Source organism: Vicia villosa, linkage group LG5 (genome assembly GCF_029867415.1).
Source record: "Vicia villosa cultivar HV-30 ecotype Madison, WI linkage group LG5, Vvil1.0, whole genome shotgun sequence".
Lineage (NCBI taxonomy): Eukaryota > Viridiplantae > Streptophyta > Magnoliopsida > Fabales > Fabaceae > Vicia > Vicia villosa.
In genome coordinates this window covers 165,199,967-165,223,848 of record NC_081184.1, presented here as the reverse complement: position 1 = coordinate 165,223,848, position 23,882 = coordinate 165,199,967, and the positions used below count along the sequence as shown (strand labels likewise).

Here is a 23,882-nt window from a genome sequence, read left to right as displayed (position 1 = left end):
GTTTTTTGTTAAAATTGTGCATCTACGCTCTGCCAAGATTCCAAGCATAACTGGTTACAAACACTTCTATTACGTCTGTCTGTTACATAATCTCTACCTTTCTTTCCCATTATTCCAAGTATAAAAGCTACCATTAGTATATAGGTGAATCAGTTCATTATTATTAGTCTATTTTCTAAACTCATCAGAAGAAGTTTTGTTAAGAGTGCATATTCCATACTTTTCGTGTGTACCAAGTAATGCATTAAAATCATGAATGAAACTCCATGGGTCTGGATTAGTCTACTAAAGTGCGCTAAGCTCGTCCCATAATTGTTTCCTAATCTGCTAGCCACGTGTGACGTGCTTGCATAAATGGCTGCCATTTAGTGTTTCCTTTCTGCAACGGCTACAATTTACCATGTTTTCCGCAGGCCTCGGTTGAAGGAATTCCATGGTTCTATTTCTATTCCTTTTACTCCTCTTGCCTCATGAATTCAGTCTAAGTCCTCAATTACAAAATAATTCGCAATGGTTTAGTGGTTGTTCCACAAGTTCTCATCCATTGGAGTGGAATGGATCCGAACTATCCAAAATTTAAACCCACAAGAAGACATTAAAAAACAATGTGACTTAGAGCAGAATGCCAGCCAGCTTAAAGAGCTACATGTAACACAGGGAAAATGTAAAATTAAAAGCATCAAAGACGGCCAAGAACTGTGAAAATTTGATAGTGGGGCTTGTTAATCCAAATTTTTACACTGAACAGAACAAAAAGACCCCACTACTATTATTCAATTCAAATTCAGGAGAAGAACATAACTAACCCTGCCCCTGATACGAAAATCAAATTATACACACACTCATGTTTGTAAAACAAAAGAATCAATTCACAGGAAAAAAAATGAGCTAATTATATGTCAAATCAGGATAATACCTAACTGGACAAAGCTGCTTAAAAGAAAAATATATAGAAGAATCTACACTGCTGCTCTCTGGAACCTGCGAGTTTTTGATAGGATTTCCTTGAGATAGTCATTACGCTCCCTGTGATAATCAATCCACAAACAGAGCTGCCTAATGGCCTCCCTCTTTTCCTCTCCCAAACCTTCCTCTTTCTCTTTGATCAACTTCTCTAGATCTTCAACTGTCTTCTTAAGTTCAACAACAGTTGCGTTCACACTGATATTCTCTGATTCATCCTTTCTTGCCTTTGCCTCTAGCTTCCCAACCTTCTCCCTCAAAATTAATTCCTCTTCCTTTTTACCCTTCAACTCCTCCAACAGAGTTAATTCCTCTTCCTTTTTACCCTTCAACTCCTCCAACAAATGGTTTTTATCTTTCTCTAACTTCCCCTTAACCCTATTGATCTCGCAAACATATTCTTTTGCAACCTGAAGCTCGTGTGAGATGTTTGAGATGCTGTTCTCGTGATTTTTGCTTTCGTCCGAAAATTTTCTGCTCACAGTATCTATTCCAGATATCACACTGTTGACAGACTTTTTAATAGTTGTGATAGTTTCATGAAAAGCTTCATTGTTAGCTGTGATTGTTGCTGCCAATGTAGCAATCCTATCTTCAAGTGCACTCTGTTTTTGCTTAAACTTTTCTTCATTTTCATTTTGCAATTGTTCTGTGACCCGGAGCTTTTGGTTTGACATGCGAAGCTTTACCTCAAGATTCCTCACATTCTCAAGCAAATTGCTGATCTCATCTCCTTTTTCTTCCAAGTCTCTTTTCAGGTCTTCAACTTGGTGTTCCAAATCACCTACTATATGATCTTTTGACCCAATGCCCTCACGAAACTCTTCTGCCATTTCTTCCATCTTCCTCTCTGCAACTTCAAGTTTGGCCTTGCATTCATTAAACCAACTGTCAACCTTTTTATATTCTTCATTTAACTTCTGATATGCATCTTCACATTCTTCCAATGTTCTCTGAAGATCCATATTTTGGTTGGCTAATTTGGTCTTTTCATTCTCAACCACTGAGAGGGTTTCTGCATGTTCTTCTTTTATTTCTTTGCAGTAGAGCTCCAATTCTTCTTTTGTTTTCTGCGAGAAAAGCAAGTCTTTTTCCAGTTCGTTTTTCTGACCATGTAATGAGCTTATATCAGCCAGCAAATTGTTTATTTGAGATGTCAAATCTGATATTTTGGAAGATGATTCTTCCTCATTATCTTTGAGTTTCTTCATGAGAGCAGATAGCTCCTCTTCTCGTTCTTTGGACCTTATTTCTAGTTCAGAATATTGGTTTCGCAACCCTGCATGATGCTCTCCCAGCTCCCTTGCCTCTGTGGTTAAGTTTTCTCTGTGTTCCATAAGTTTCTCTTGTTCCAGGGTTTTTCTGTCAACCTCTTCTTTCAAACTTTGAACTTGAATCAAGCACTCGGAATTTTCTCGGCTTTTTTCCACAAGCTGAACTTCCAAGTCAGATTTCTGGTGTTGTAGAGACTCCACTTCCTTCTGCAATACATTTATCTCATCTGTTTTGCTCTCGATTCGAGTTGACGCTTCATTACTTCTAAAAACTATTTGTTCTTCCAGTTCATTTTTCTGAGCAAGTAATGAGCTTATATCAGCCTGCAAATTGTTTATCTGAGAAGTCAAATCTGATATTCTGGAAGATGATTCATCCTCATTATCTTTGAGTTTCTTCATTATAGCAGACAGTTCCTTTTCTCTTTCTTTGGACTTCGTCTCAAGTTCTGAAATTTGATTTTGCAACCCTAAATTGTGCTCTCCCAGTTCTTTTGCTTTTGTGGTTAAATTTTCTCTATCTTCCATAAGCCTCTCTTGCTCCAGAGATTTACTGCCAACCTCTTCTTTCAGACTTTGAACTTGAATCAAGCATTCTGAATTTTCTCGGCTTTTTTCCTCGAGCTGAACTTCCAAGTCAGATTTCTGGTGTTGTAGAGACTCCACTTCCTGCTGCAATACGTTCATCTCATTTGTTATGCTTTCGATTTGAGTTGATGCTTCATTACTTCTAAAAATTATTTGCTCTTCCTGTTCATTTTTCTGAGCATGTAGCGAGCTTATATCAGCCTGCAAATTGTTTATCTGAGATGTCAAATCTGATATTTTGGAAGATGATTCCTCCTCATTATCTTTGAGTTTCTTCATTATAGCAGATAGTTCCTCTTCTCTTTTTTTGGACTTCGTTTCAAGTTCCGAAATTTGGTTTTGCAACCGTAAAATCTGCTCTCCCAGTTCTTTTGCTTCTGTGGTTAAAGTTTCTCTGTCTTCCATAAGCCTCTCTTGTTCTAGAGTTTTTCTGTCAACCTCCTCTTTCAGACTTTGAACTTGAATCGCATACTCGGAATTTGCTCGGCTTTTTTCCTCGAGCTGAACTTCTATGTCAGATTTCTGGTGTTGTAGAGACTCCACTTCCTGCTGCAATACCTTCAACTCATTTGTAAGGCTTTCGATTCGAGTTGAAGCTTCATTACTTCTAAAAACTATTTGCTCGTCCTGTTCATTCTTCTGAGCGTGTAATGAGGTTATATCAGCCTGCAAATTGGTTATCTGAGATGTCAAATCTGATACTTTAGAAGATGATTCATTCTCATTATCTTTAAGTTTCTTCATTATAGCAGATAGTTCCTCTTCTCTTTCTTTGGACTTCGTTTCAAGTTCTGAAATTTGGTTTTGCAACCCTAAATTGTGATCTCCCAGTTCCCTTGCTTCTGTGGTAAAGCTCTCAAGTTTCTCCTCTATATCTCTTTTCTGGTTTCGCAGTGACTCTAGTTCCAGTCCCAGATTTGAGATTTGTGCTTCTAGTTCCTTGATTTGATTTGAGGACTCATTCTGATGCCCTTCATGCATTTGAGTGAGGGTTGAAACTTCTCTTTCTCTCTCATCAAGTTTCTCCTTTAACTGACTTGATTCAGTTAGAAATTTATCCTCTATATCTCTTTTCTGGTTTCGCAGTGACTCTAGCTCCAGCCCCAGATTTGAGATTTGTGCTTCTAGTTCCTTGATTTGATTTGAGGACTCATTCTGATGCCCTTCGTGCATTTGAGTGAGGGTTGAAACTTCTCTTTCTCTCTCATCAAGTTTCTCCTTTAACTGACTTGATTCAGCTAGAAATTGACCCTCTATATCTCTTTTCTGGTTTCGCAGTGACTCTAGTTCCAGCCCCAGATTTGAGATTTGTGCTTCTAGTTCATTGATTTGATTTGAGGACTCATTCTGATGCCCTTCATGCATTTGAGTAAGGGTTGAAACTTCTCTTTCTCTCTCATCAAGTTTCTCCTTTAACTGACTTGATTCAGCTAGAAATTCTTGTATTCTGCTTTGAGACAGCTGAACCTCATTTGAAGCCTGTGAAAGTTCGGCTTTTAGTGATTCATTTTCTTCTTTTGAGACCTCCAGATTTTTGCTTATAGCTGTTATTTGCTGTTCTGAGTGTTTCATTTCCTGCTTCAGAATAGAAAGTTCATCTGTTACTGTTTGTAATTCTTTCGCAACCACCAACTTATCATCTTTCAGCTCATCAATGAGGTTTCTCAGGTCAGCTGTAATCTTCTTTTCCTCGGCAATCTGTTGGAGAGCTGTCTCTTTCTCCTTGGCCAGGCTATTGTTTTCTGTCTTCATATCCTCCAATCTTTGACTCAGTTCAGCTTCTACTTTTCCAGCACTGTCCAATTGCTTATTCAGTTCAGTATTCTCCGCCAAGAGTTTTGATCTTTGAATCTCTAATGTATCAGCATCAGTTTTCAAACCCAAATTAATTTTGTCTGCTTCTTGTAATTTGTTCAGTGCTGCTTCGTGTTTTGAATTTATTTCCTCCTTCTCTTGATGTGTAATTGTCAACTTCTGATTTAACTCAGCTACTTCCTTGTGCACCACTTCAAGTTCTTGTTTTAATCCATCATTTATCTTTTGAAATTCATTTTGTAGTTGTCCATTTTTGCTGTCTCGGTTCTTTGAAGAATAATCTGAATCCGAGCCAGAGCTAGATGAAGAACTAGATGAAGAACTTCCCTTTTCTCGCTTGCCCTTGATTTTTTTCTTTAACTCGCCTGTCAGATGATCATACTTTGTATAAAGCGATTGGTATTGACCGTGGAAATCCTCAATCAGATCAGCAAGTTGTCCCCTCTTCAAATTATCAGCTGGGGTACCATCCTCTTCAAGGTTGTCGTCATCTTTAATAAGTTTCAATACCTTTCTCACTTTCTCGTCAAATTCTGTAAGAAAAGTAGAAAAAGTCCAAATCATTTGTTTGATCTCCATAATTATATACATGAGTCATAGCATAAATACATGAATCACAGCATATTTTGCATCATAATCTTTTCTTAATATCACATTTCAGCTGTCATGAAGAAGAGTCTAATTGTTGATAGAGATCATACCTGTTTTAGTTCCTCGGAGCTGCTCTTCTTTATCAGGATCAACGTGACTTCCAAGCAGCGATTTTATAGATTCTCTCCAGCGTTGTTTCACCATCTTCTCCACTAATATTCAATTTCTTAGCAATATCCAATCAAATATAATTTGTTCACCATGTAGATTCCAGGAAGTGAAGAGCTGAAATTGTAACAAAGTTATTTCTTAATGAAAAATGTAAAATGAATTATTATAGGAAATATGTATAGTTATATTTTTTTTTAGTTTTGACATAAAAAGATATTTAATTAATGCAGTTTCTATGTCACCACAAGAAGTACGGTGTAATACTATGATATCGCAGTCAAAACATATGGCAGGAAATCTATCGCAGACACCTGCCGAAGGGAAAGCAAAAAGTATTGAAATATAAGAACGATTGTATAATTATTTGTGGTCCTTTCGAACATGCCACTATAAAAACAAAGGGCCAAAGAAAAGGTGAATAACTGTAATTGTTTGGCTTAATTCAGTAGTAAAAAAGATAGTACTAGATGACATTGCCATCATTACTGTTACTAAACCAAAATGTGATTCACTAAGCTTCTCAGAGTCTGGTCCCGAATTCGTAAAAGCTTTTAATTAACCCCTACTGGTCCAACGAGATTCTATTTTTGAGAACAGATTAATAAAATGAAACTAGATCATCAGTTTTAAAATTTAAAACAAATGAAAACAAAAAGAAGAAAAAGAAAAGGAGACACTGATTAAAAACAACTCAGCTACACTCTGGCTCCACTACTACAACGTCAGGAATCTTCCAAGAATTGAGTTATTTTATTAAACAAAAAACAATACAACTACTACTAAGAAAAACTGGTCACTGTAATAAGCAAATATTATTTTTGAGGATTATTGAATAATCAATATATCTGTTTATTAACTAGACTTAGACTAGATATATAAGTTATTCAATAAATTTGAACACGGACACACCAAAAATACGACACCGACACCGACATGTCAACACCGATAATAATTTGAAAAATTAATAAATTAAACCAACACTGACACGTCAACACGGGTAATAATTTGAAAAAATGAATAAATTAAATGTAACCATAAGTGTCAGTGTCGGATTCGAACATAAACGCAACTTTTTTACATGCAAAATCCCTAAAACCGATGCTCAATATTCTTATAATTGTCACTATATTGGTAAAATTTGAATAAGTACCTTAAAAATATACTTTCAGTTTTCCTTCTATCTTCTCTTCTGAATCTGTTAAAGAGACGAAAAAAAATTATAAAAGAAAAGCAAAAACAAATAGAAATTCTAAAATATATACTACTGATTTTGAATAGCTGATATATACTTTTCTTTCCAATCAATTTTTTACTAGTTTTTTTTTTCTCGCTTAAATTTCAAAGTAAACTAAAAAAAGAAGATAATCATCGAAGATCATTTTCATCTTCAAGAAAATTAATAGCACAATAAATTATTCAGATTAAGGATCAAGAATTCAAGATACAAACTGAACTAACTTCAAATCAAAACCACATGCAAAAGCGGAGAATACAAAGAAACACTAATAACTAACCACAATCAAACTATAAACAAAAGAGAATGAAATTGAAGCTTACATGAATTCAGTTTCAGCAGATTACGCTGATCTGAACGAATCAAGAAGGTGAAATCAAAGAGCTTCAACTACAATAAAAGGATCGAGAATTGAGTTTGCAATTTGAAACGGAACTGAAAATTTCGAAGAAGAAAAAATCGGAGTTCAGAGTTGTTTGTTACCTGAGAGAGTTGAGAAGAAGATGGTGAAGGATTGAAAGAGCGTTAAGAAGAGTTAGAAGAAATAATTTGATTTTGTTTAAATGATAATATGAAATGAAAAGTGGTTTTGTTTGGATTAGAGCGCTCTAAAGATGTGCCAGCATTTTTCACCTTCAAATTTCGTGAATGGAATCTTTGGATTGATATTGGGATGTTTGACCCTTTTTTGTTTATTTATTACGATAGTGCCATTGCATGATTTTCGGGGTTTTTCTTGCGCGGGGACATGGGGATGACTTGTCATCATGGTTATTTTGAAATTTCTACTCACTTTCTTTTATGTCGAAGCGATTGGAAATGTAAACTTAATTTGGATTTAAATCTAATTAGTTCCATCTATTAAAGTAGTATTATTTTTTTTTAAATCAATTTTTCAATAAAATTTACATAATTTTATGAGAAAAAAAATATATATATTAACCCTAACTTAATTTTACAGTATCAATCAATAACCACTACGTATCTCGTCCATCATATACAACTTTTAAGCTAATGAATAATGAATTTCTATTGAATAACAGTGTCTGTCAGCTTATATTCATTAAAGTTTAATTTTATCTTGATCAAAAACATTTATATAATTTTATTGGAATATTTTATACTATTTTTATTAATGGAAATTTATATTATTTAGATTTAAATATTGTTTTCAATAAAAACAATTACAATTCAATTTTAAACTATTTATATTTGAAAATATAGAAAATACTAGTGACATGTCATAAGGTACAAGTAAATTAAAAGAAAAAAAATTATGTTGAAAATTGTGCATTAAAAAAATTAATTTAAAATTAATCAATTCAAATACAAAAATTATATTGTTATTTTAAAAGTTTGTTTGGGAGTCTGGAGGAGACGAGAAGGAATAATTTGAAAAGAATTTTTTTTAATTATATAAAAATTCAACATTTAAAATTTACATAAAATAATAAAAGAGTGTTTATAATTAATATTTTTTAAATTTTAAAATGTTGTAATAACATATATTATATTTAAACAATGTAGGTAATTCTTCCAAATTCCTCCAATAATATAATTTTTTTAATTTTCTAAATTAGGAGAATTTCGTTTTTTGAATAAAAATAAATCTCAAAAATCTTCTCACCTAAAATTTTTTATTCTTTTCGCTCAATTTTTCTCCCTTATTCTCCAGACATCCAAATAAAATCTTAGAGATATGAATTACACATAAATTAAAGTATGCGGACAACATGTGTCTCTACTCTTTTGAATGGTAAATTTAATTCTCTTAAAAATTATATTCATAATTCTCGAAGATGAAATATTATTAGTATGAATCTTGGACTCTATGTAAAAAATCCATTATTTTTTATATTCGAACGCGTTTTCTCATATTTGATTATTATATTTAAAATGGTTTAACAAAATTTAGTTTAGCGCAACTAACATCGATTAATATCAACAAAAATTCACTTTTTAAATTTATTAAATAATTAATGTACATGATCTTTATATGGATCAAATTCATTAATAATTAAATTAAGTGAATTAAAAATTATTTTTTTATAGTGAATATTATTATTATTATTATCAACTTTTAAATTTTCGTAATTCAATTGATAATATATATGTTCTTTTTACAAATTTAATATCTATAAAGATAATGATTTATTTCAATCAAACAAATTTGTAAATTCAAATTATGTTATGAGAATTGATTGTAAGACTAAATATATCAAATTTAAAAGTAAAAGTTCAAAAATATAAAATATAGTATTTACTTTTATTTTATAAAATGTTAATAAATCAATTTAACTAATAGTCTAAATAGAGTTTAGATTCTAAAATAGTACCATTAAAGTTGATCTCCTATTTTCCCTAATCTTCATATTACAAGTAACTTACCTACATTAGCTCTAGTCCTCTAACTATTTCAGTGTAACCCCGCAGTCATAAATTGCAACAATATTAATGACACTTATAAGAAAATGGCCTTCGCATTCACAATGTAAAAATTTTAAATTATTAATGAATGACGGTTATGAATTTCGTTAAATTAGATGGAAATTTTTAATTAATTGTATGACATGACATATTATTATATTTTTATTGAACGACAATGTAAAACTATGAGTTAAAAGGTAGTGCACTGACAGTGTAAAATAGTTTTACACAATCATCCAATAAAAATTCATCGATATATCTTCCATATCATTAAAATTGTTTTTAAATAAAAGAATTGTTTAATTGGATACGATTGGTTGACCGTGTAAAAATATTTAACAAAATATTTTACACTGGCAGTGCATCACCCCTTTTCTCTAAAACTATTTTACATTTCTGTATATCTCGATTAAACTCTATATTTATTTATCTTTTAACTCTTTCATATACATACACTATCACAAGAGAATGTAAAGTTGATTTGTTTATAAGTAGATTGAAACTTTTTTTGTTTGTGAAAAAGCTAAAGAAAAGGAGAAACTATAATTTTAAAAAGAAAACGTCTATAACATCAGCCCCAAGAATGTTTTTCTGCTTAGGAAGAGGATAATTCAACAACTTAATTGTCTAGCCGAAAGGTATAAGAGGTTTCTGCTTTGTGTAACACGACTTTGATGTGTTGGATCATTGTTGCATAATAGTAAGAGTGAGATTCGGTAATTCTTAAACTTTAGGATGACCCAGTAATACTAAATCATTTGAATTTCTTGATTTACAAATTAATGAACTTAAGAAAAAGAGTGATCAATGAACGGTATGCAAAAGTAAAATTGAAAAAAAAAATTAATGATCTAAACCATTATAAATGAGAAAAAATATGCACAGACAGTATAAAAATACAATTAATTTTAAAAATAAAGAAATATACAGTGTAAAATATTTTTACACTGTCAACTAATTACAACCATGTATTCAATTAAAATATAATTTTAATCTAAAAAAATTAATATAACATGGTAAGTGTAAGAATTTTAATTAGTTGTATGTGTAAACTTAGTTTACACTACTACCTTTAAACTCTTAATTTTAAAAAATATTAATAGGACATAATAAATATAATTTTTTTTATTAATTGTATGTAAAACATTAGTTTATAAATTTGTACACTATTTTTAAACTCTACAAATGATAGGTAAGAGTTTAAATGAATAAAGTCATCTAATTAACTACTCCTTTTGAAAACCGTTCCTTATGTTGCAAGTTACTCACCTACAACCTATTGAAACTCCACTTTAGCTAATACCGTGGCAAATTAAAGATACTCACAAGGGTTTAAAAAAACAAATCAATAGTATAATTACAAATAAAATAATATATGCGCATCTTTTTTCAAGTTTAAAAAATTCAATTAAAAATCTTTAAAAGGGCTAGATCCGTTTAAATTTTATATTGTGTTTGAATCAAGAGTTAATGAGTATTTGAAATTCTAAATAAAAAAATGTTTTTTAAATAAATTAATTATTTTACCTTTTAATACATTGAATATAATTATTTAATAAAACATATTTTGTATTTCTTAAAACAGTCGATTTGAATTGACTACAAATATTTTTTTTTTAAATATACTATTTTAAACTATCAACGAATACTTATGAGACACTAGTTAACATCTCCTTTAAATTAATAGCATGTAACAAAACAGAATGAAATAATCATAATTTATTAATTTAAATATACAAATAATGAATGAATGGAGTGGAACTAATCATAATAAAATTTATTAGATCTCATTCTATATTTCATATAATTTAGTGTCTATATATTGTAAAGTGGTTTTATAATTATTATAATTAAAATATTAAAATAAAATTAAAAGCTCTGTATCTTTATACTCCACTCTATTTTATTATATATCAATCAAAAAATTCTATTGATATAAATTTTATTTATTCAAATTTAAATTACCAGTCAATTAATAAATACAAATAATATTTCTTATTTTCTTCAATTTTTATATAATTTTCCATAAATTAATTGTTAAATATTTATAGTAATTTATAAGTAAAAATCAATACTTCATACTTATTAATAAAATTCAAAATTTTGAATCGTTTTTAGATATAAAAAACTACTTTTAATTGATTGTTGTATATAGATAAAATAGAGACAAAATAAATTAAACGCATTTTGTATTTAATTTTACCGTAAAATATATGTATTTTAATGTAATTCAAATCTTAAGTATCATGTACTCCCTCTGGTCCTATTTATAAGAAAATATTTACTTTTTAGATACATTAAATAAATAATGTATCTTGACAATATATTGTTCAGATACATTATTTATTCAATATATCTAAAAAGTGAATATTTTCTTATAATACATTAAATAAATAATGTATCTTGACAATATATTGTTCAGATACATTATTTATTCAATATATCTAAAAAGTGAATATTTTCTTATAAATGAGACCGGAGATAATAACTTTTATTTTATCTACATCTAAAATAATAGTACATGTGAGTGTTGTGTAAAAAAGAAATTAGCATAAAAATTATACACTTTAAATTATACCACTACGTTGTAATTAACGTTAGATGCAAAAATATTGTGAGACAGAGCAACTGGTATTGTTTAAACGTGGTGACATATGGAAAAAGTAGCAGAATTAGGAAGAAACAAAATTGGCAGAAAGGTGCATAATAGGATGCCACGAAGATCCCTTTTTAGCATCTTGTATTTGATGATCTGTCTCCAGCTGCGGCTTTTTCATGTGTCTGTAACCAAACTGCTTCCCCGTGCCGGCAATTATAGGTCACGTGGTCAATTATTGTCATCATTTAGAACCTTTTAGTGTTTTTGTATTTGTTATTGTTTAGAATACCGATTCTATAAAGTATTTTTACCCAGACTGTATATAGTAATGGTCAATATATAAATTCCTATGTATTTACATTCTATAAAGCAATTTTATTTAAAAAAATAGATTTAATTATATTTTTAAAGGAAATGCTAACAGTGTCTTTAGAACACTCTCAGACTTATTAAAGTGGTAAATTTTTTTAAAAATGCGTGTAATGTATGCATTGAAAATTGAAATATTAATTTTTATAAAAAATATTTTATTTATTTAGTATGTTTAAAGAATGTCTTGAGGACATACGTTAGCAAGATCTTATTTTTAATATGATATCAAATGTTTCGTTTAAGATTCAATAAGTCATATGTTATCAATTTTTTCTATTGAATTATCCTCTATTTATTTACACGCTTAAGTAGTGGTGAAAAATTGAAACTAAGTCATTGATTGACTTAACTCGTATTTTAGTGAAAGTCGTCACCACACTTTATTGTTTCAAAGGAAATGGGAAAAGAACGAAGTAAAATCCAAATTAATTTTTAAATCAAAATTAATAAAATAAACAAAGTTCTTAGGTTCGGAGGCTGGTCATACAAAAAAAAGCTATATATTAGCACCCTATGTATCTATAGTACTCTATAGAAACCTCTTTGAAATATGTATTAGATTTTATTATTGATATACTTGTTTGTGAAAATAGTTGGTGGGGGAGAAAAAAGTTTTATTAAGTTGGGCAAGACATCGCATTTTGTATCTATATACCCCTTAAGTGCAATAGGGAAGTCAGAGCATTTGTAGTCCCCCTTAAAAGAAAAAAAAGAGGCTAAAGTGGCAAAACATTTTTGGGTGCTAAATTTTAGAATTATAGAGTATGCTTTTGAATTGCTAAGTTTTAGAAATGCAGAGCAAGTTTTAAAAGGAGACTAAGCTTTAGAAATGAAAAGCAAGAGTTTGAAATGCTAGGTTTTAGAAATACAAAGCATATTTGAAAAAAGGTCAAGCTTTAGAAATACAAAGCAATGGGTTTGAAATGCTAGATTTTAGAAATACAAAACATATTTGAAAAAAGGTCAAGCTTTAGAAATGCAAAGCAATGAGTTTAAAATGCTAGGTTTTAGAAATACAAAATATGTTTAAAATAGGTTAAGCTTTAGAAATGCAAAGCAATGGTTTGGGTGCTAAGTTTTAAAAATACAAAGCAAAGGTAAATGAAGTAAAAGAGGTGTGTACCTTGATAATTTTAATCAATAATATCTCATTCCTTTGGATTGGAGACACAAGCAACATCAATGGGGAACCAAGCGAGCATGGGCATCTCAAGCAAACATCCAGATAAAGTATCTCAAGTAATATGTATGAGATATGATAACAAAGTCAAAATATGTTAATTATAAACCAAGTCAATTAATCACATGAATATGACAATATCAAAGGGAAATTCTAAAAGAATCATCAATGTGACTCAAATATAGATAAGTGTTAATCAAACAAAAAGGTCAATATATTCAAAAGTAAACTTGAGGTAAGTATAAATATTATGACCTAGTAAAAAGAAAAGATATACCTCAATAAAGTCAAGTATCAAGATCTTAATCACATTAAGTATATATGGACATACGAGTGTGTATGAACATGTGTATATGACCATAGTAATCTCATGGATAAGCATGAACATGTCAAATATAAAGTGATGATAATACATAATAAGACAAAGCAAAGTTAAACATGGTATTATGGTAGACAAGTACTCACCCAAATATATGGATGAATCATGGAGTCAAGTAAAGTATGGTCAAAGAATATGAACATGTGATCAATCAATCAACATGAATATTAAGTGACCAAGACAAATAAATCTCATACAAAGCATACATACATCATCGTGGAATATGTATATCAAACAAATATGTACACATGTGGTCTAAATAAATGTAAACATTAAATGAGTATAGACAATCATCAAATAAAGGGATCATATCAAGATATATCAAGTGTATAAACATGGCAAGATCAAAACAAACATTTGTTCATGGTAACACCTTAAGAAATTAACATGAGAAAAACCCTAAGAAATTAACATGCTATAAACAAGTGTAAACTCCAAGGCATGACATCAATTTCAAGTTAAGATCATATATGGCTTAGGGTTTTCAAATTGAAGTTTATATTTAATCAAATTTTAATCACTTCGTAAAGAATCAAACTTCTATAGTCAATTGAATCATATGAGTGGACTATAATGAATTACTTAAGGACCTTGAATCATGTTTCAAGTCAAGAGATAATGCTTTGACCAAAAAGTCAACACTCCAATGAATTAGGTCAAAAATCCTAATTTGTGCATCAGATGAATTTGAAAGTTGATCATTTTGAATTGAGCACATTTGGACTTGGATAATGGATGAGGGAAATCACTTGATCATATGAGAAGATTGAGTCACTTTGAGAGCCACAAAAATCCTGATTACTTGAGCTCCTTGATCCAACATACCTATCTTGTGAAAGAAGTAAACAAGCAAACACATATCTCTGATATTTTGAGGTTAGTAATGATGCACGAGGATCTTTAGATGAGATGAATAATGATGATGATGATCAAACTCTTTTGGAGTTAATGCAAATGAAGTGGGATCTTAGGATTAAAAATTGTATTATGACAGCTTCATATATCCAATTTTGAGCGTAAAACGGTGCGTTAAAAATTCTACATCAAAGTAATTTTTTTACTTTATAAAAAATAATTTTGAAATAATTTTTACTGTTTTTAAAAAGTTCTTATAAAAATCAATTTTAAAAATTATAAAAAAAAAACAAACATTTTTTAAAATCAATAACAAATGGACCTCATATACATAGGGAACATATCAAGTGAGAGCATTTTTTCATGAGAGATGAGAGGAATAAATATCAACCATTGAATTCATCAAGAGAGAGAAATTAATAATCACATTAATGTATTAACATTCTCTCTCTTGATGAATCAAATGGTTGATATTTATTTCTGTCATCTCTCATTAAAAAATGTTCTCACTTGATATGCTCCTCATATACATAAGTCTATTTTATAAGGCTTTTTTTTTTTAAGTTTAAACTGTAGAAGGAGATGATTGAGTAAACAATAAACTTCTTAACATACAAATTATGCATAACATGAAATAAAAGATACGACAAGTTGGGCATGTATGAAAACCCTCAAAGTTATGTCCATAGGTATTATCACAAGCAATCATATAATGATTGTTCTTATGAAATTATAAGCCTAACAAATGGTCATAATATGGGACCAAGTTTTGAATACCCTGGCATATTATTCCATAATTACAAACGTGGGTCTGGTAGGCCATAATAATTGAGAAAGGAACTTGGTGAGGGAAGCCAACAAAACTAGAAGAGATCAAGCACTACACATAGGTGCAAGAGGTGTTTGGTATACGAATATAATGGAAGAACCTACAAACTTCCTAATCCAAACAAAAAACCTACAAACTTCCTAATCCAAACAAAAATAATGTGCTAAATAAAGGGAATGGTCTTAAAGAGAATGTAACAACCGAAGTAAAAGAAACAAATGATAGTAAACATACAAGTTTGGTAACAAATTGTACTTCACAATTACCAACTAAGTCCCAAAAATTATAGGTCCTACTAAGTCCTATAATTACAACTACAAATGTATAAATTTCAAACATAGTACAAGTTTAGCATGTCTACAAGGAATTCTTACTAAGTCCCAAAAATTACATTTACAAGTTTGTTCATCTAATTCAGCAATAAACTTCTCAACAAACAAATTATGTGTGACTTGAAATTTTCTTTTTCCAGCTAAGATTTTACAAAAGAGAAGAACTTCTCTTGTACAACTAAGAGGTCTAAAATTAGAAAGAAAAAAAACTGACAAATAAAAGAGATAGTCTAACAACTGTTAACTACAGACAATTTTTAAAGTTAAAAGAATTAATAATAGGATGAAAAAATTTTCAATTTTACAAAATTGTGGACTATTGGCCTCCAATAGCTCCATGTACAATAAACAAAAAAGAAAAAAAGTTTCATGTCTTCTTATTATTTCTCATATTTGAGACCAAATTCACAAGATAGTTACAACGGTCGCGATGAAACTCAACAACCAAACATAGTTGTCTTATCGCTTCCCTCTTTTTCTCTCCGAGGCTGTCTAAATCCTCGTCTTTCTCTTTCAGATTCTTCTCCAATTTCACCACTTTCTTTTCAAGCTGGTGCACTGCATTTGTCAAGTTCAGTCTCTCTCCTCCTTCTTTGCTCACTGTGGCTTCTAAATTCCATACCTTGTCTCGCAAAAGCAATTCCTGCTCTTCTTTTTCACTCAGTAACTCCGTAAGACTATCCACATTGTCTTTCAATTGTTTCATTTCCGCGTTCATTTTCTTTATCCAACCCTTAGCTAACTGAACTTCACTCAGCATTTTAGACACACTGCTCATGATGCATTCTCTGTGTTCCTCGAGTTTTGCAGTTGCTACGTCTAATCCGTTTAGAGCAGCCTCAAATTCAAACTTAATTTGATCAACCACTGGTGAGGAGGGTGCTGCTTCCCTAGAATCTTCTTTAAGCCTTCTTAGTTCATCTTCATAAATAGCAACTTTCTCTCCAAGAGTCTTGTTCTCTTTCTCGTACCTCATATTTGTTAATTTGCAACTGTTTTTGTTTTCGTTGTTCAGTTGTTCTGCCACGTGGATCCTCTGGTGCAATAATCGGATATTGTCTTCCATTTTCTTCCTCAACTTTTCTGCCAATTCTTCCATTTTTTTCTCTGCCGTCTTCAGATTCAAATTGAACTTATTCGAAGTGATTACAGTTTGTTTTTGCTCCTCTTTTATTCGGTCAATGGTTGATGTGTGATCCTTTATGGTATTCTCTTGATCAGCTATCTGGGCTGCCAACTTTGCGTTCAAGTTTTCCATCTTTGCTAGGCTTTCTGCATATTCGTTCTGGTTTCGTTCATTTTGGAGCTCTAACTTGCTTTTCAGTTCATACATACTGTCCAACTCAAGCCTCATATCATTAATTTGAGCTCTTAAAGCCATGATCTCCATAGAAGCTCCATTTTCATCACTATCATTTTCCAACAAAAAATTCGTTATCTCTTCCCCTCTTTGTGTCATCGCTGCTTTCAGTTCATCGTTTCTGTCCTGCAAGGCCTTGTTTTCATTCATCGTATGTTTAAGCTCATAAGTTGTATCTCTTAACTGTTCTTCCACGTCAATTTTCTGGTTGCTTTGAGTTTCCAATTCGAGTTCCATCTCCTTTAACACCGCAAGAAAACCTACTTTCTCTTCCATCATAGTCCGTTCTAGTGATTTTGTTTCGGCCAATTTCTCCTTCAAATTTTCCATCTGAGTTAGGTACTGCAATATTTCTTCCCCTTTTACTTCCATCTGAGTTTCTAATTCTTTGTTCAGATTCTCTTGAGAATCTAATTTTTGCTGCATACTGTTAAGCTTCTCCATCAACTCCTCTCTTTGAGTTTCTAATTCTTTGGTCAGATTCTCTAGAGAATCTAATTTTTGATGCATACCGTTACGCTTCTTCATCAACTCCTCTCTTTGAGTTTCTAATTCTTTGTTCAAATTCTCTAGAGAATCTAATTTTTGCTGCATACTGTTACGCTTCTCCATCAACTCGTCTTTTTGAATTTCTAATTCTTTGTTCAGATTCTCTAGAGAATCTAATTTTTGCTGCATACGGTTAAGATTCTCCATCAACTCATCTCTTTCAACAGATATTTCATTTTTATCGCATTTTCCTTCCATCTGAGTTTCTAATTCTTTGTTCAGATTCTCTAGAGAATCTAACTTTTGCTGCATACCATTAACCTTCTCCATCAACTCCTCTCTTTCAACAGACGCTTCATTTTTATTGCATTTTATTTTTTCTTCCATCTCATATTTCAGAATCGTTAGAGACTTGGTCTCGAGTATAAGCTCATTGACTTGTGCCATCAATTTTACAATGTTGGACTTTGCTTGTTCCTCGCTGTTAATGAGTTTCGCCTCCAGGTCAGATACTGCGCCTTGTTTCTCTTTCAACAACGATTCAAGTTCCGTGACATGGTTCTGTAGCTCAGTATTCTTTATGCTTAGCTCTTTAACTTCATTTGCTTGGCTATCATTTTGAAGTTCTAGATTCGTTTTATCGTTACTCAGGCTCCTCATCTCTTCCATTAGTGAATTTAATTGTCTTTCACATTCTGTTGCCTCAACCGTTGTCTCAACCGATGCTTCAGTCTTAAGAACTTCATTTGTATTGTCAATATTTTCGTTAGGATCCTTCACCTCATTACTATCATCACCTCTATCAGGTTCCTGCGTAACCGTGTCAGATAAAATACTTTTTTCTTTCTCTGACCTTCTCTTATTAATACCATCTACTTCCTCGGAGGAAAAGTACTCAGATTCTGAGTCAGATGAATTAGACGTTGAAGCCTTGTTTTTCTTCGGAGAAACCACTTTCCCGATAACATTATCATACTGTGCATAAAGTGACTGGTACTGCTTGTACAAGTCCTCGGTTAGTCCCATAAGTTCTGTTTCTTTTTTAGAACGTCTCGAGTTTGTAGCTGTTTTGCTTTGGTTATCATTCTTGATGAGCTTCTGGATTTTTGTGATTTTGGTCTCAATATCTGCATAGAATGGGAAATCATGATACATTTTCATTAATAAAGCCCAAATATTTCAAAATAAAATGCGAAGTGCAAAAACTACAAATATAAGCGTTAAGATTTCTTAACTACAACAATATTAGTAAAAACATTACCAATTGGATTGCTTAACTTAAGTAGGTCTCATTATCTCTATAGCACAAACACCTCGGAAAAAAAGGCGTGTCTGTGTCTGACACGGACACGACACTTATGATTATGTTCAATTTATTCATTTTTTTCAAACAATTACCAGTGTTGACATATGTCAGAGTGTCAGTGTCGGTGTGGCGTCTGGTGTCCGTGCTTCATAGCTCATTATGCAACATTATCCCCTTTACACTTCAATAGTTCAATTCTTAAGAAGTCAATTGGATCTCAAAGTTACCCCATTTTCGATCTCTCCCTACATAGGTTTATTTATTTATTCATAAGGACAAGTTGCTTGTTCTACAAGTAACAATCCTTATATATGAAAGTTAAGTCGCTTCTTTCCCTTAATGAGCCCATAAAAGTTTTAAGTACTCTTATGAACACTCTAGCAGCCATTGACAAGTATGAAGCAAAGGTTTTAAGTAATCAATCATTCATTCCTATTCTGAAGCAAAAGGATTGGTCTGTTAGCAATCTTATAGGTCAATAGAGTGTTCCAGAATTCATGTGGCATACATGCGTATGAAAGCTTATATAAGCGAAAATCTACACCTGATTTGGTCCTTTTGAGTTCTTCAGCATTTTTGGGATCAATCAGACCGTCAACGATCTTGAATGATTCCATTGAATGGGAATTTATCATCTTTTACAACTGAAGTACAAGCAATGCTACATTTGGAAGGCAATCCTGATTAAGGAACTGTCCCTTGTCTCCACAAATGATTAGGAATCCTGAAATTGAGAAATGGATATAAATACCAAAGGCCATTTTGAAATAATGCATCTATGTACATGCCATTGTAAGTCTGCAGCTATGAAGCACGGACACCCTCAAACACGACCATGGTGACACCGATAATAATTTGAAAAAATGAACAAATTAAATGTAATCAGAAGTGTTGGTGCAAGTGTCTGATATCGACACAAACATAGACACACTTTTTTCAGAAGTGTCGGTGCTACATAGGTCATCAGACACATATTACAAATTTTTGAAAGAGTATCCAAAGCAACTGATTTTTAAAAGAGTATCCAAAGCAGTATCTTAAACCACAAGAATTCAAGGTTTTCAAAAGCAACTGATTTTTTTTAACAACTTTCTTTTATAAAGATGATGTTATAAGTGTTGGTGCATAGAATAATCTAATTATCTAATTTTAACTCTATGAATCATGTAAACTAATTATCTTTCCAATTTATTTTTAAAAAAAAAAGTACTGAGATGTTGACAAGGTTTGCATCATGCCCTGACCCACTGCATGCAAACAGCAGCCGTATAATTGTTTATCCACGATGGTGGGTTTGTCTGGCTTATGTTTAAGCACATGTCAACTTCTCACATTTATTCATTTACAAATTTGAAAAAACAGGATCTTAAATTCCCATGTTCAAATCCTTTACATAAAGATAAGCTTTTAATAACTCTTTATCATTTGTTCTTTTCTTTATTTATTAAACAAACTGTCATTTTTCAAACAGAAAGAGACCTGTGCATTCCATTCAAACTTCACTTAATGAGCATCCAAAAAATCTAATATCATACACAAAGCAGGTCAAGGGGACAGTAATTAAAAAGCCATAAAGTGGAACAATTAAGAACTAATAAGTGTTTTTGAAAAACTTAAAAATCATGGTAAAAAATCACGATGGGACAGAAGCTATACAAACCAGCTTCTCAAAATAAGGCTGAAAAAACCCTTAAACATGCGACAACAGTGATTCATCGTGTTATTAAAGATGGGCTTAATATCTGTTTTGTTTTACGGTTGGAGCACTTAAAATTTATTTTAAATATCTAAAATTGATTTTTACATATTTGGTTGCTCTCAAGTAGAATTGACTTTGCTTTCTTTAATTAATTCTATTTGAAATTATGATATGTAATTTTGAATCTAAACCTAACTTTTAGGTGTTCATCTCATTTCCGCCTAAATTTATCCAAACATAAATCATTTTTCTACAACTCACATTTAGAGAGAACTAATATTACAAAATCAATTTTTTTCACCGTATAATTAAATTCACGTCTAAAAAATCAAGAACATCGAAGGGAAATACAGAAAAAGCAGCACATTAATTAATTCATTTTATGTAGAACAAAATTTTGTTACATTGATGATTCCGATTTTAATAACAATTTTAATCCTCGGATGAAGATTAAGCATTACAGATCAATTTTCAATTTAATAGATCTGATAGAATTTCTGTATTTTTGACCTAATATGTGAAAAAATACAGTAAATACCTGAAAATGTAACTTCTTCACATTTACCGAACCGATTTGATTAAGAAAACCTAAAAAAATAAAAGTAAAAGAATAAAAAAACGAATCTGAATGATAATAATTAGGAAGAGAATATAATTATTGTCGTGCCTGTCCCCTTGTGATTTGAGTGTGATGAGGTAACAATTGGCATTTCTTTGGAACAAAATGCCCTTCAAGATTGGAATTCTTACGATTCGATGCCCTTCGGTAACATCTCGCGAATGAGACAACAGATTTGAAACGCAGCGATTTTTTGTTTTTCTGAAAGTGAATGTGGAAAGTACAAATCATCTCTAATTTCTTTCTATTTTCATTTTTAATCTCTTATTATATTTTTTTAATGAAATTCTTTTATTTATCGTATATTACGTTCACTTAATAGCTCAATAGTTTCACGTATAACAAAATTTTAAATGTTTTAAAAAATGTTGTAGCTCTATACATTTGTTTTTTTATAAGTTTAATGAAAGCAGCTAATAAGGCACAATCAAACAGTTATATCAATGATTAATTCTTATTAATAATAATAATAATAATAATAATAATAATAATAATAATAAGGGTTAATAAATGTTAGCGAATTTTGTTTTTTTTTCTCCTACCTTTTGGCAACAGTTTTTTCAATAAAACTGTTGTCAAAAGCTGCCTTTAGCAACGGTGGGATAAACCGAAACACACTCATATTACAGGGGTAAATTACTATTAACCCTAATAATAATAATAGTAAAATATAATTTATATTGATATTAGTTCTTAAAAATAATTTATATTGATAATAGTTTTAAAAAATTATAATTGTCAATTCTTTGTTAATTAATTGAAGGGTAAGATCAAATTACACTAATGTGTCAAACTTAATAACTCGACACCTTTGATAACTCTTTATAGCATATTTGTATAATAAAATTCATCATTAAATTGAAAGCTAGTATCGTATAGATCATTTCTATAAAATTTAATATCAATAAAAAATTATTTGATGTGTTAAAGAGAAATATTAAAATTAACGGTTTTGTTGAACTTTTGTAAGGCGTTAGTTTTTATGCATGTTGAAGTCTTGCTAGACGGCTCGATAGAAATTTTGCCTATAAAACTAACGTTCTATCTAAAAGACTCAACACCTCCTCGGTCGGATTACGTAATTACAGTCTCTGAAGGACTTGGTATCTCATTAGGTGAGATTGTGTCTACGATTCACGCCTAATGGACCTAACCTGTATCAAATGTTAGAGAGTTAGTTTTGCTAAGAAGAATATACATCTCTCAAGTAACACTTACTACTTGCACCCATTCGGACATCACTCAAGAGAGCACTCCACTCTGAGTAACTCTAGCAATGTCACTCCAACCACTCTCCTATGATCTAGCAGCGCTGGCCAACAGCAGGTTCTCCCACCTCACGTGAGATGGTCCCTAAAACAGCCTCAAAAACCACCGTACATAACTACTCATTGTCGTGGGCTACTCCTCATTCTTAAACGCGTAATGTATCTTCTAGGACCTCTGAGTCCTCCTGCCCTTGCATCGGGAACACACACATATACATGTTTTTTTTGGACAGTACAAGATTAGTTTGTGATTTTGTATATAAGATTTTTGTTTGTTCATAAATGATTTTGTATAGTTTAAAAATTTATGATTTGATTTATATATATTTTTGTTGAAGTATGTTAATGTTTTAGTTATGTATGTTGATAAAAGTTGTTATTATTGATAATGTTATGACATGGATATTGCATCTATATTATATTGTTGTTCATTCAACTTGTACTAAAAAATGAATTTATTATATTGTATGTGGTTTGAATGTTTTACCAACCCAACATTTAATATATAATCTTTCAAATTGAATAACAAAATAATAATATGAAAAATTAACATTTTTTTTAGGTTGTGTTTGTTTTAAATTATGAAATTACATTATAAGGAATCACATTTCTAAGATCATTATTCTTATGAATAATATTCTCATGCACGTGTTTGGCCAAAAAATAGATTTTCAAGGAATGTTTACTAACTTAATTTAATTAAAAAAATTATAAAAATAAAAATTAAATTAAATGTAAATATTAGTGAGAAGTTAGAGTTAGTTGAATTTTATTCCCGTGGAAATGTTGGGTTTCCATCCTTTAACATGAGAATAAATAAGAAAGACATCATGTATAAAATGAATTCCTGAAAATAAAAAAAATACTCGAGGATAATTTTCAAAAAATTAAAACAAACATGGAATTATTGTATTTTCAATATTTTATTCCCAAGAATGTTATTTTATAACTTGAAACAAACACATCCTTAATATTTGGAGAAATATTATTTGTTGTAACATGTTGTAATGTTATGAGGTAAGAAAATATGTATCATTTAATGTCTATTAATTAATTTAATTAATTGTGAGTTTCAACCAATAGAAAAACTATGAAATAAGGATCTACAAATGCATGTTAACATTTTAATGATTTATGATTGTGATCCTTAGACTCTAAACTTGTTTGAGACAATTCTATATTTCTTACTACCACTTATGATTTCTTGGAACTGGTATCAAATAAAATATAAAATAAAAAGTTTTGTCATTGTATATTATAAAGAAAATGGTTAATGAATTTTTTGCCCCACTAAATATTTAAAATTTCGTTTTTAATCCCTCCAAAATTTTCTTTCAAGAAATCATCCTTTCAACATTTTCTGTTTGAAGAATTGATCCCTAACGTCAAATGCCACTAATGGCTGCTTATGTGGTAGCACATGTGGAATAAATGTTTTATTCATTAACATTCCTTGAATGACAACTTGTACAATAGGTCCAGTTTAAAGACAAATCCCTTTTCACTTTCCCTAATTTCATTCCTCATGTTCA

General features: G+C 30.8%; 2 protein-coding genes across 2 annotated transcripts; both read right to left on the bottom strand.

Moving 5' to 3' along the window:
• Positions 1–688: 688 nt before the first annotated feature.
• On the bottom strand, positions 689–7,272 carry LOC131603698 (COP1-interactive protein 1-like). The gene is made up of 5 exons (XM_058876114.1): positions 7,120–7,272; positions 6,960–7,026; positions 6,553–6,597; positions 5,342–5,516; positions 689–5,173 (listed from the first exon to the last, which is right to left on the bottom strand). The coding sequence occupies exons 4-5, from the start codon at positions 5,433–5,435 to the stop codon at positions 960–962; spliced, it is 4,308 nt and encodes a 1,435-aa protein (XP_058732097.1). The 5' UTR covers positions 5,436–5,516; positions 6,553–6,597; positions 6,960–7,026; positions 7,120–7,272; the 3' UTR covers positions 689–959.
• An 8,665-nt stretch (positions 7,273–15,937) lies between these two features.
• On the bottom strand, positions 15,938–21,153 carry LOC131603697 (COP1-interactive protein 1-like). Its single transcript, XM_058876113.1, has 3 exons — positions 21,002–21,153; positions 19,309–19,488; positions 15,938–18,585 (listed from the first exon to the last, which is right to left on the bottom strand). The coding sequence occupies exons 2-3, from the start codon at positions 19,397–19,399 to the stop codon at positions 15,977–15,979; spliced, it is 2,700 nt and encodes an 899-aa protein (XP_058732096.1). The 5' UTR covers positions 19,400–19,488; positions 21,002–21,153; the 3' UTR covers positions 15,938–15,976.
• Between the last annotated feature and the right edge of the window lie 2,729 nt (positions 21,154–23,882).

Excerpts from the sequence above, each read along its gene's own strand:
- LOC131603697 (XM_058876113.1), bottom strand. The coding sequence starts at position 19,399 with ATGATAAATTCCCATTCAATGGAATCATTCAAGATCGTTGACGGTCTG. Across the intron at positions 18,586-19,308 it reads ACTCAAAAGGACCAAATCAG|ATATTGAGACCAAAATCACA; the intron begins GTGTAGATTTTC and ends CATTCTATGCAG.
- LOC131603698 (XM_058876114.1), bottom strand. The coding sequence starts at position 5,435 with ATGGTGAAACAACGCTGGAGAGAATCTATAAAATCGCTGCTTGGAAGT. Across the intron at positions 5,174-5,341 it reads GCTCCGAGGAACTAAAACAG|AATTTGACGAGAAAGTGAGA; the intron begins GTATGATCTCTA and ends CTTTTCTTACAG.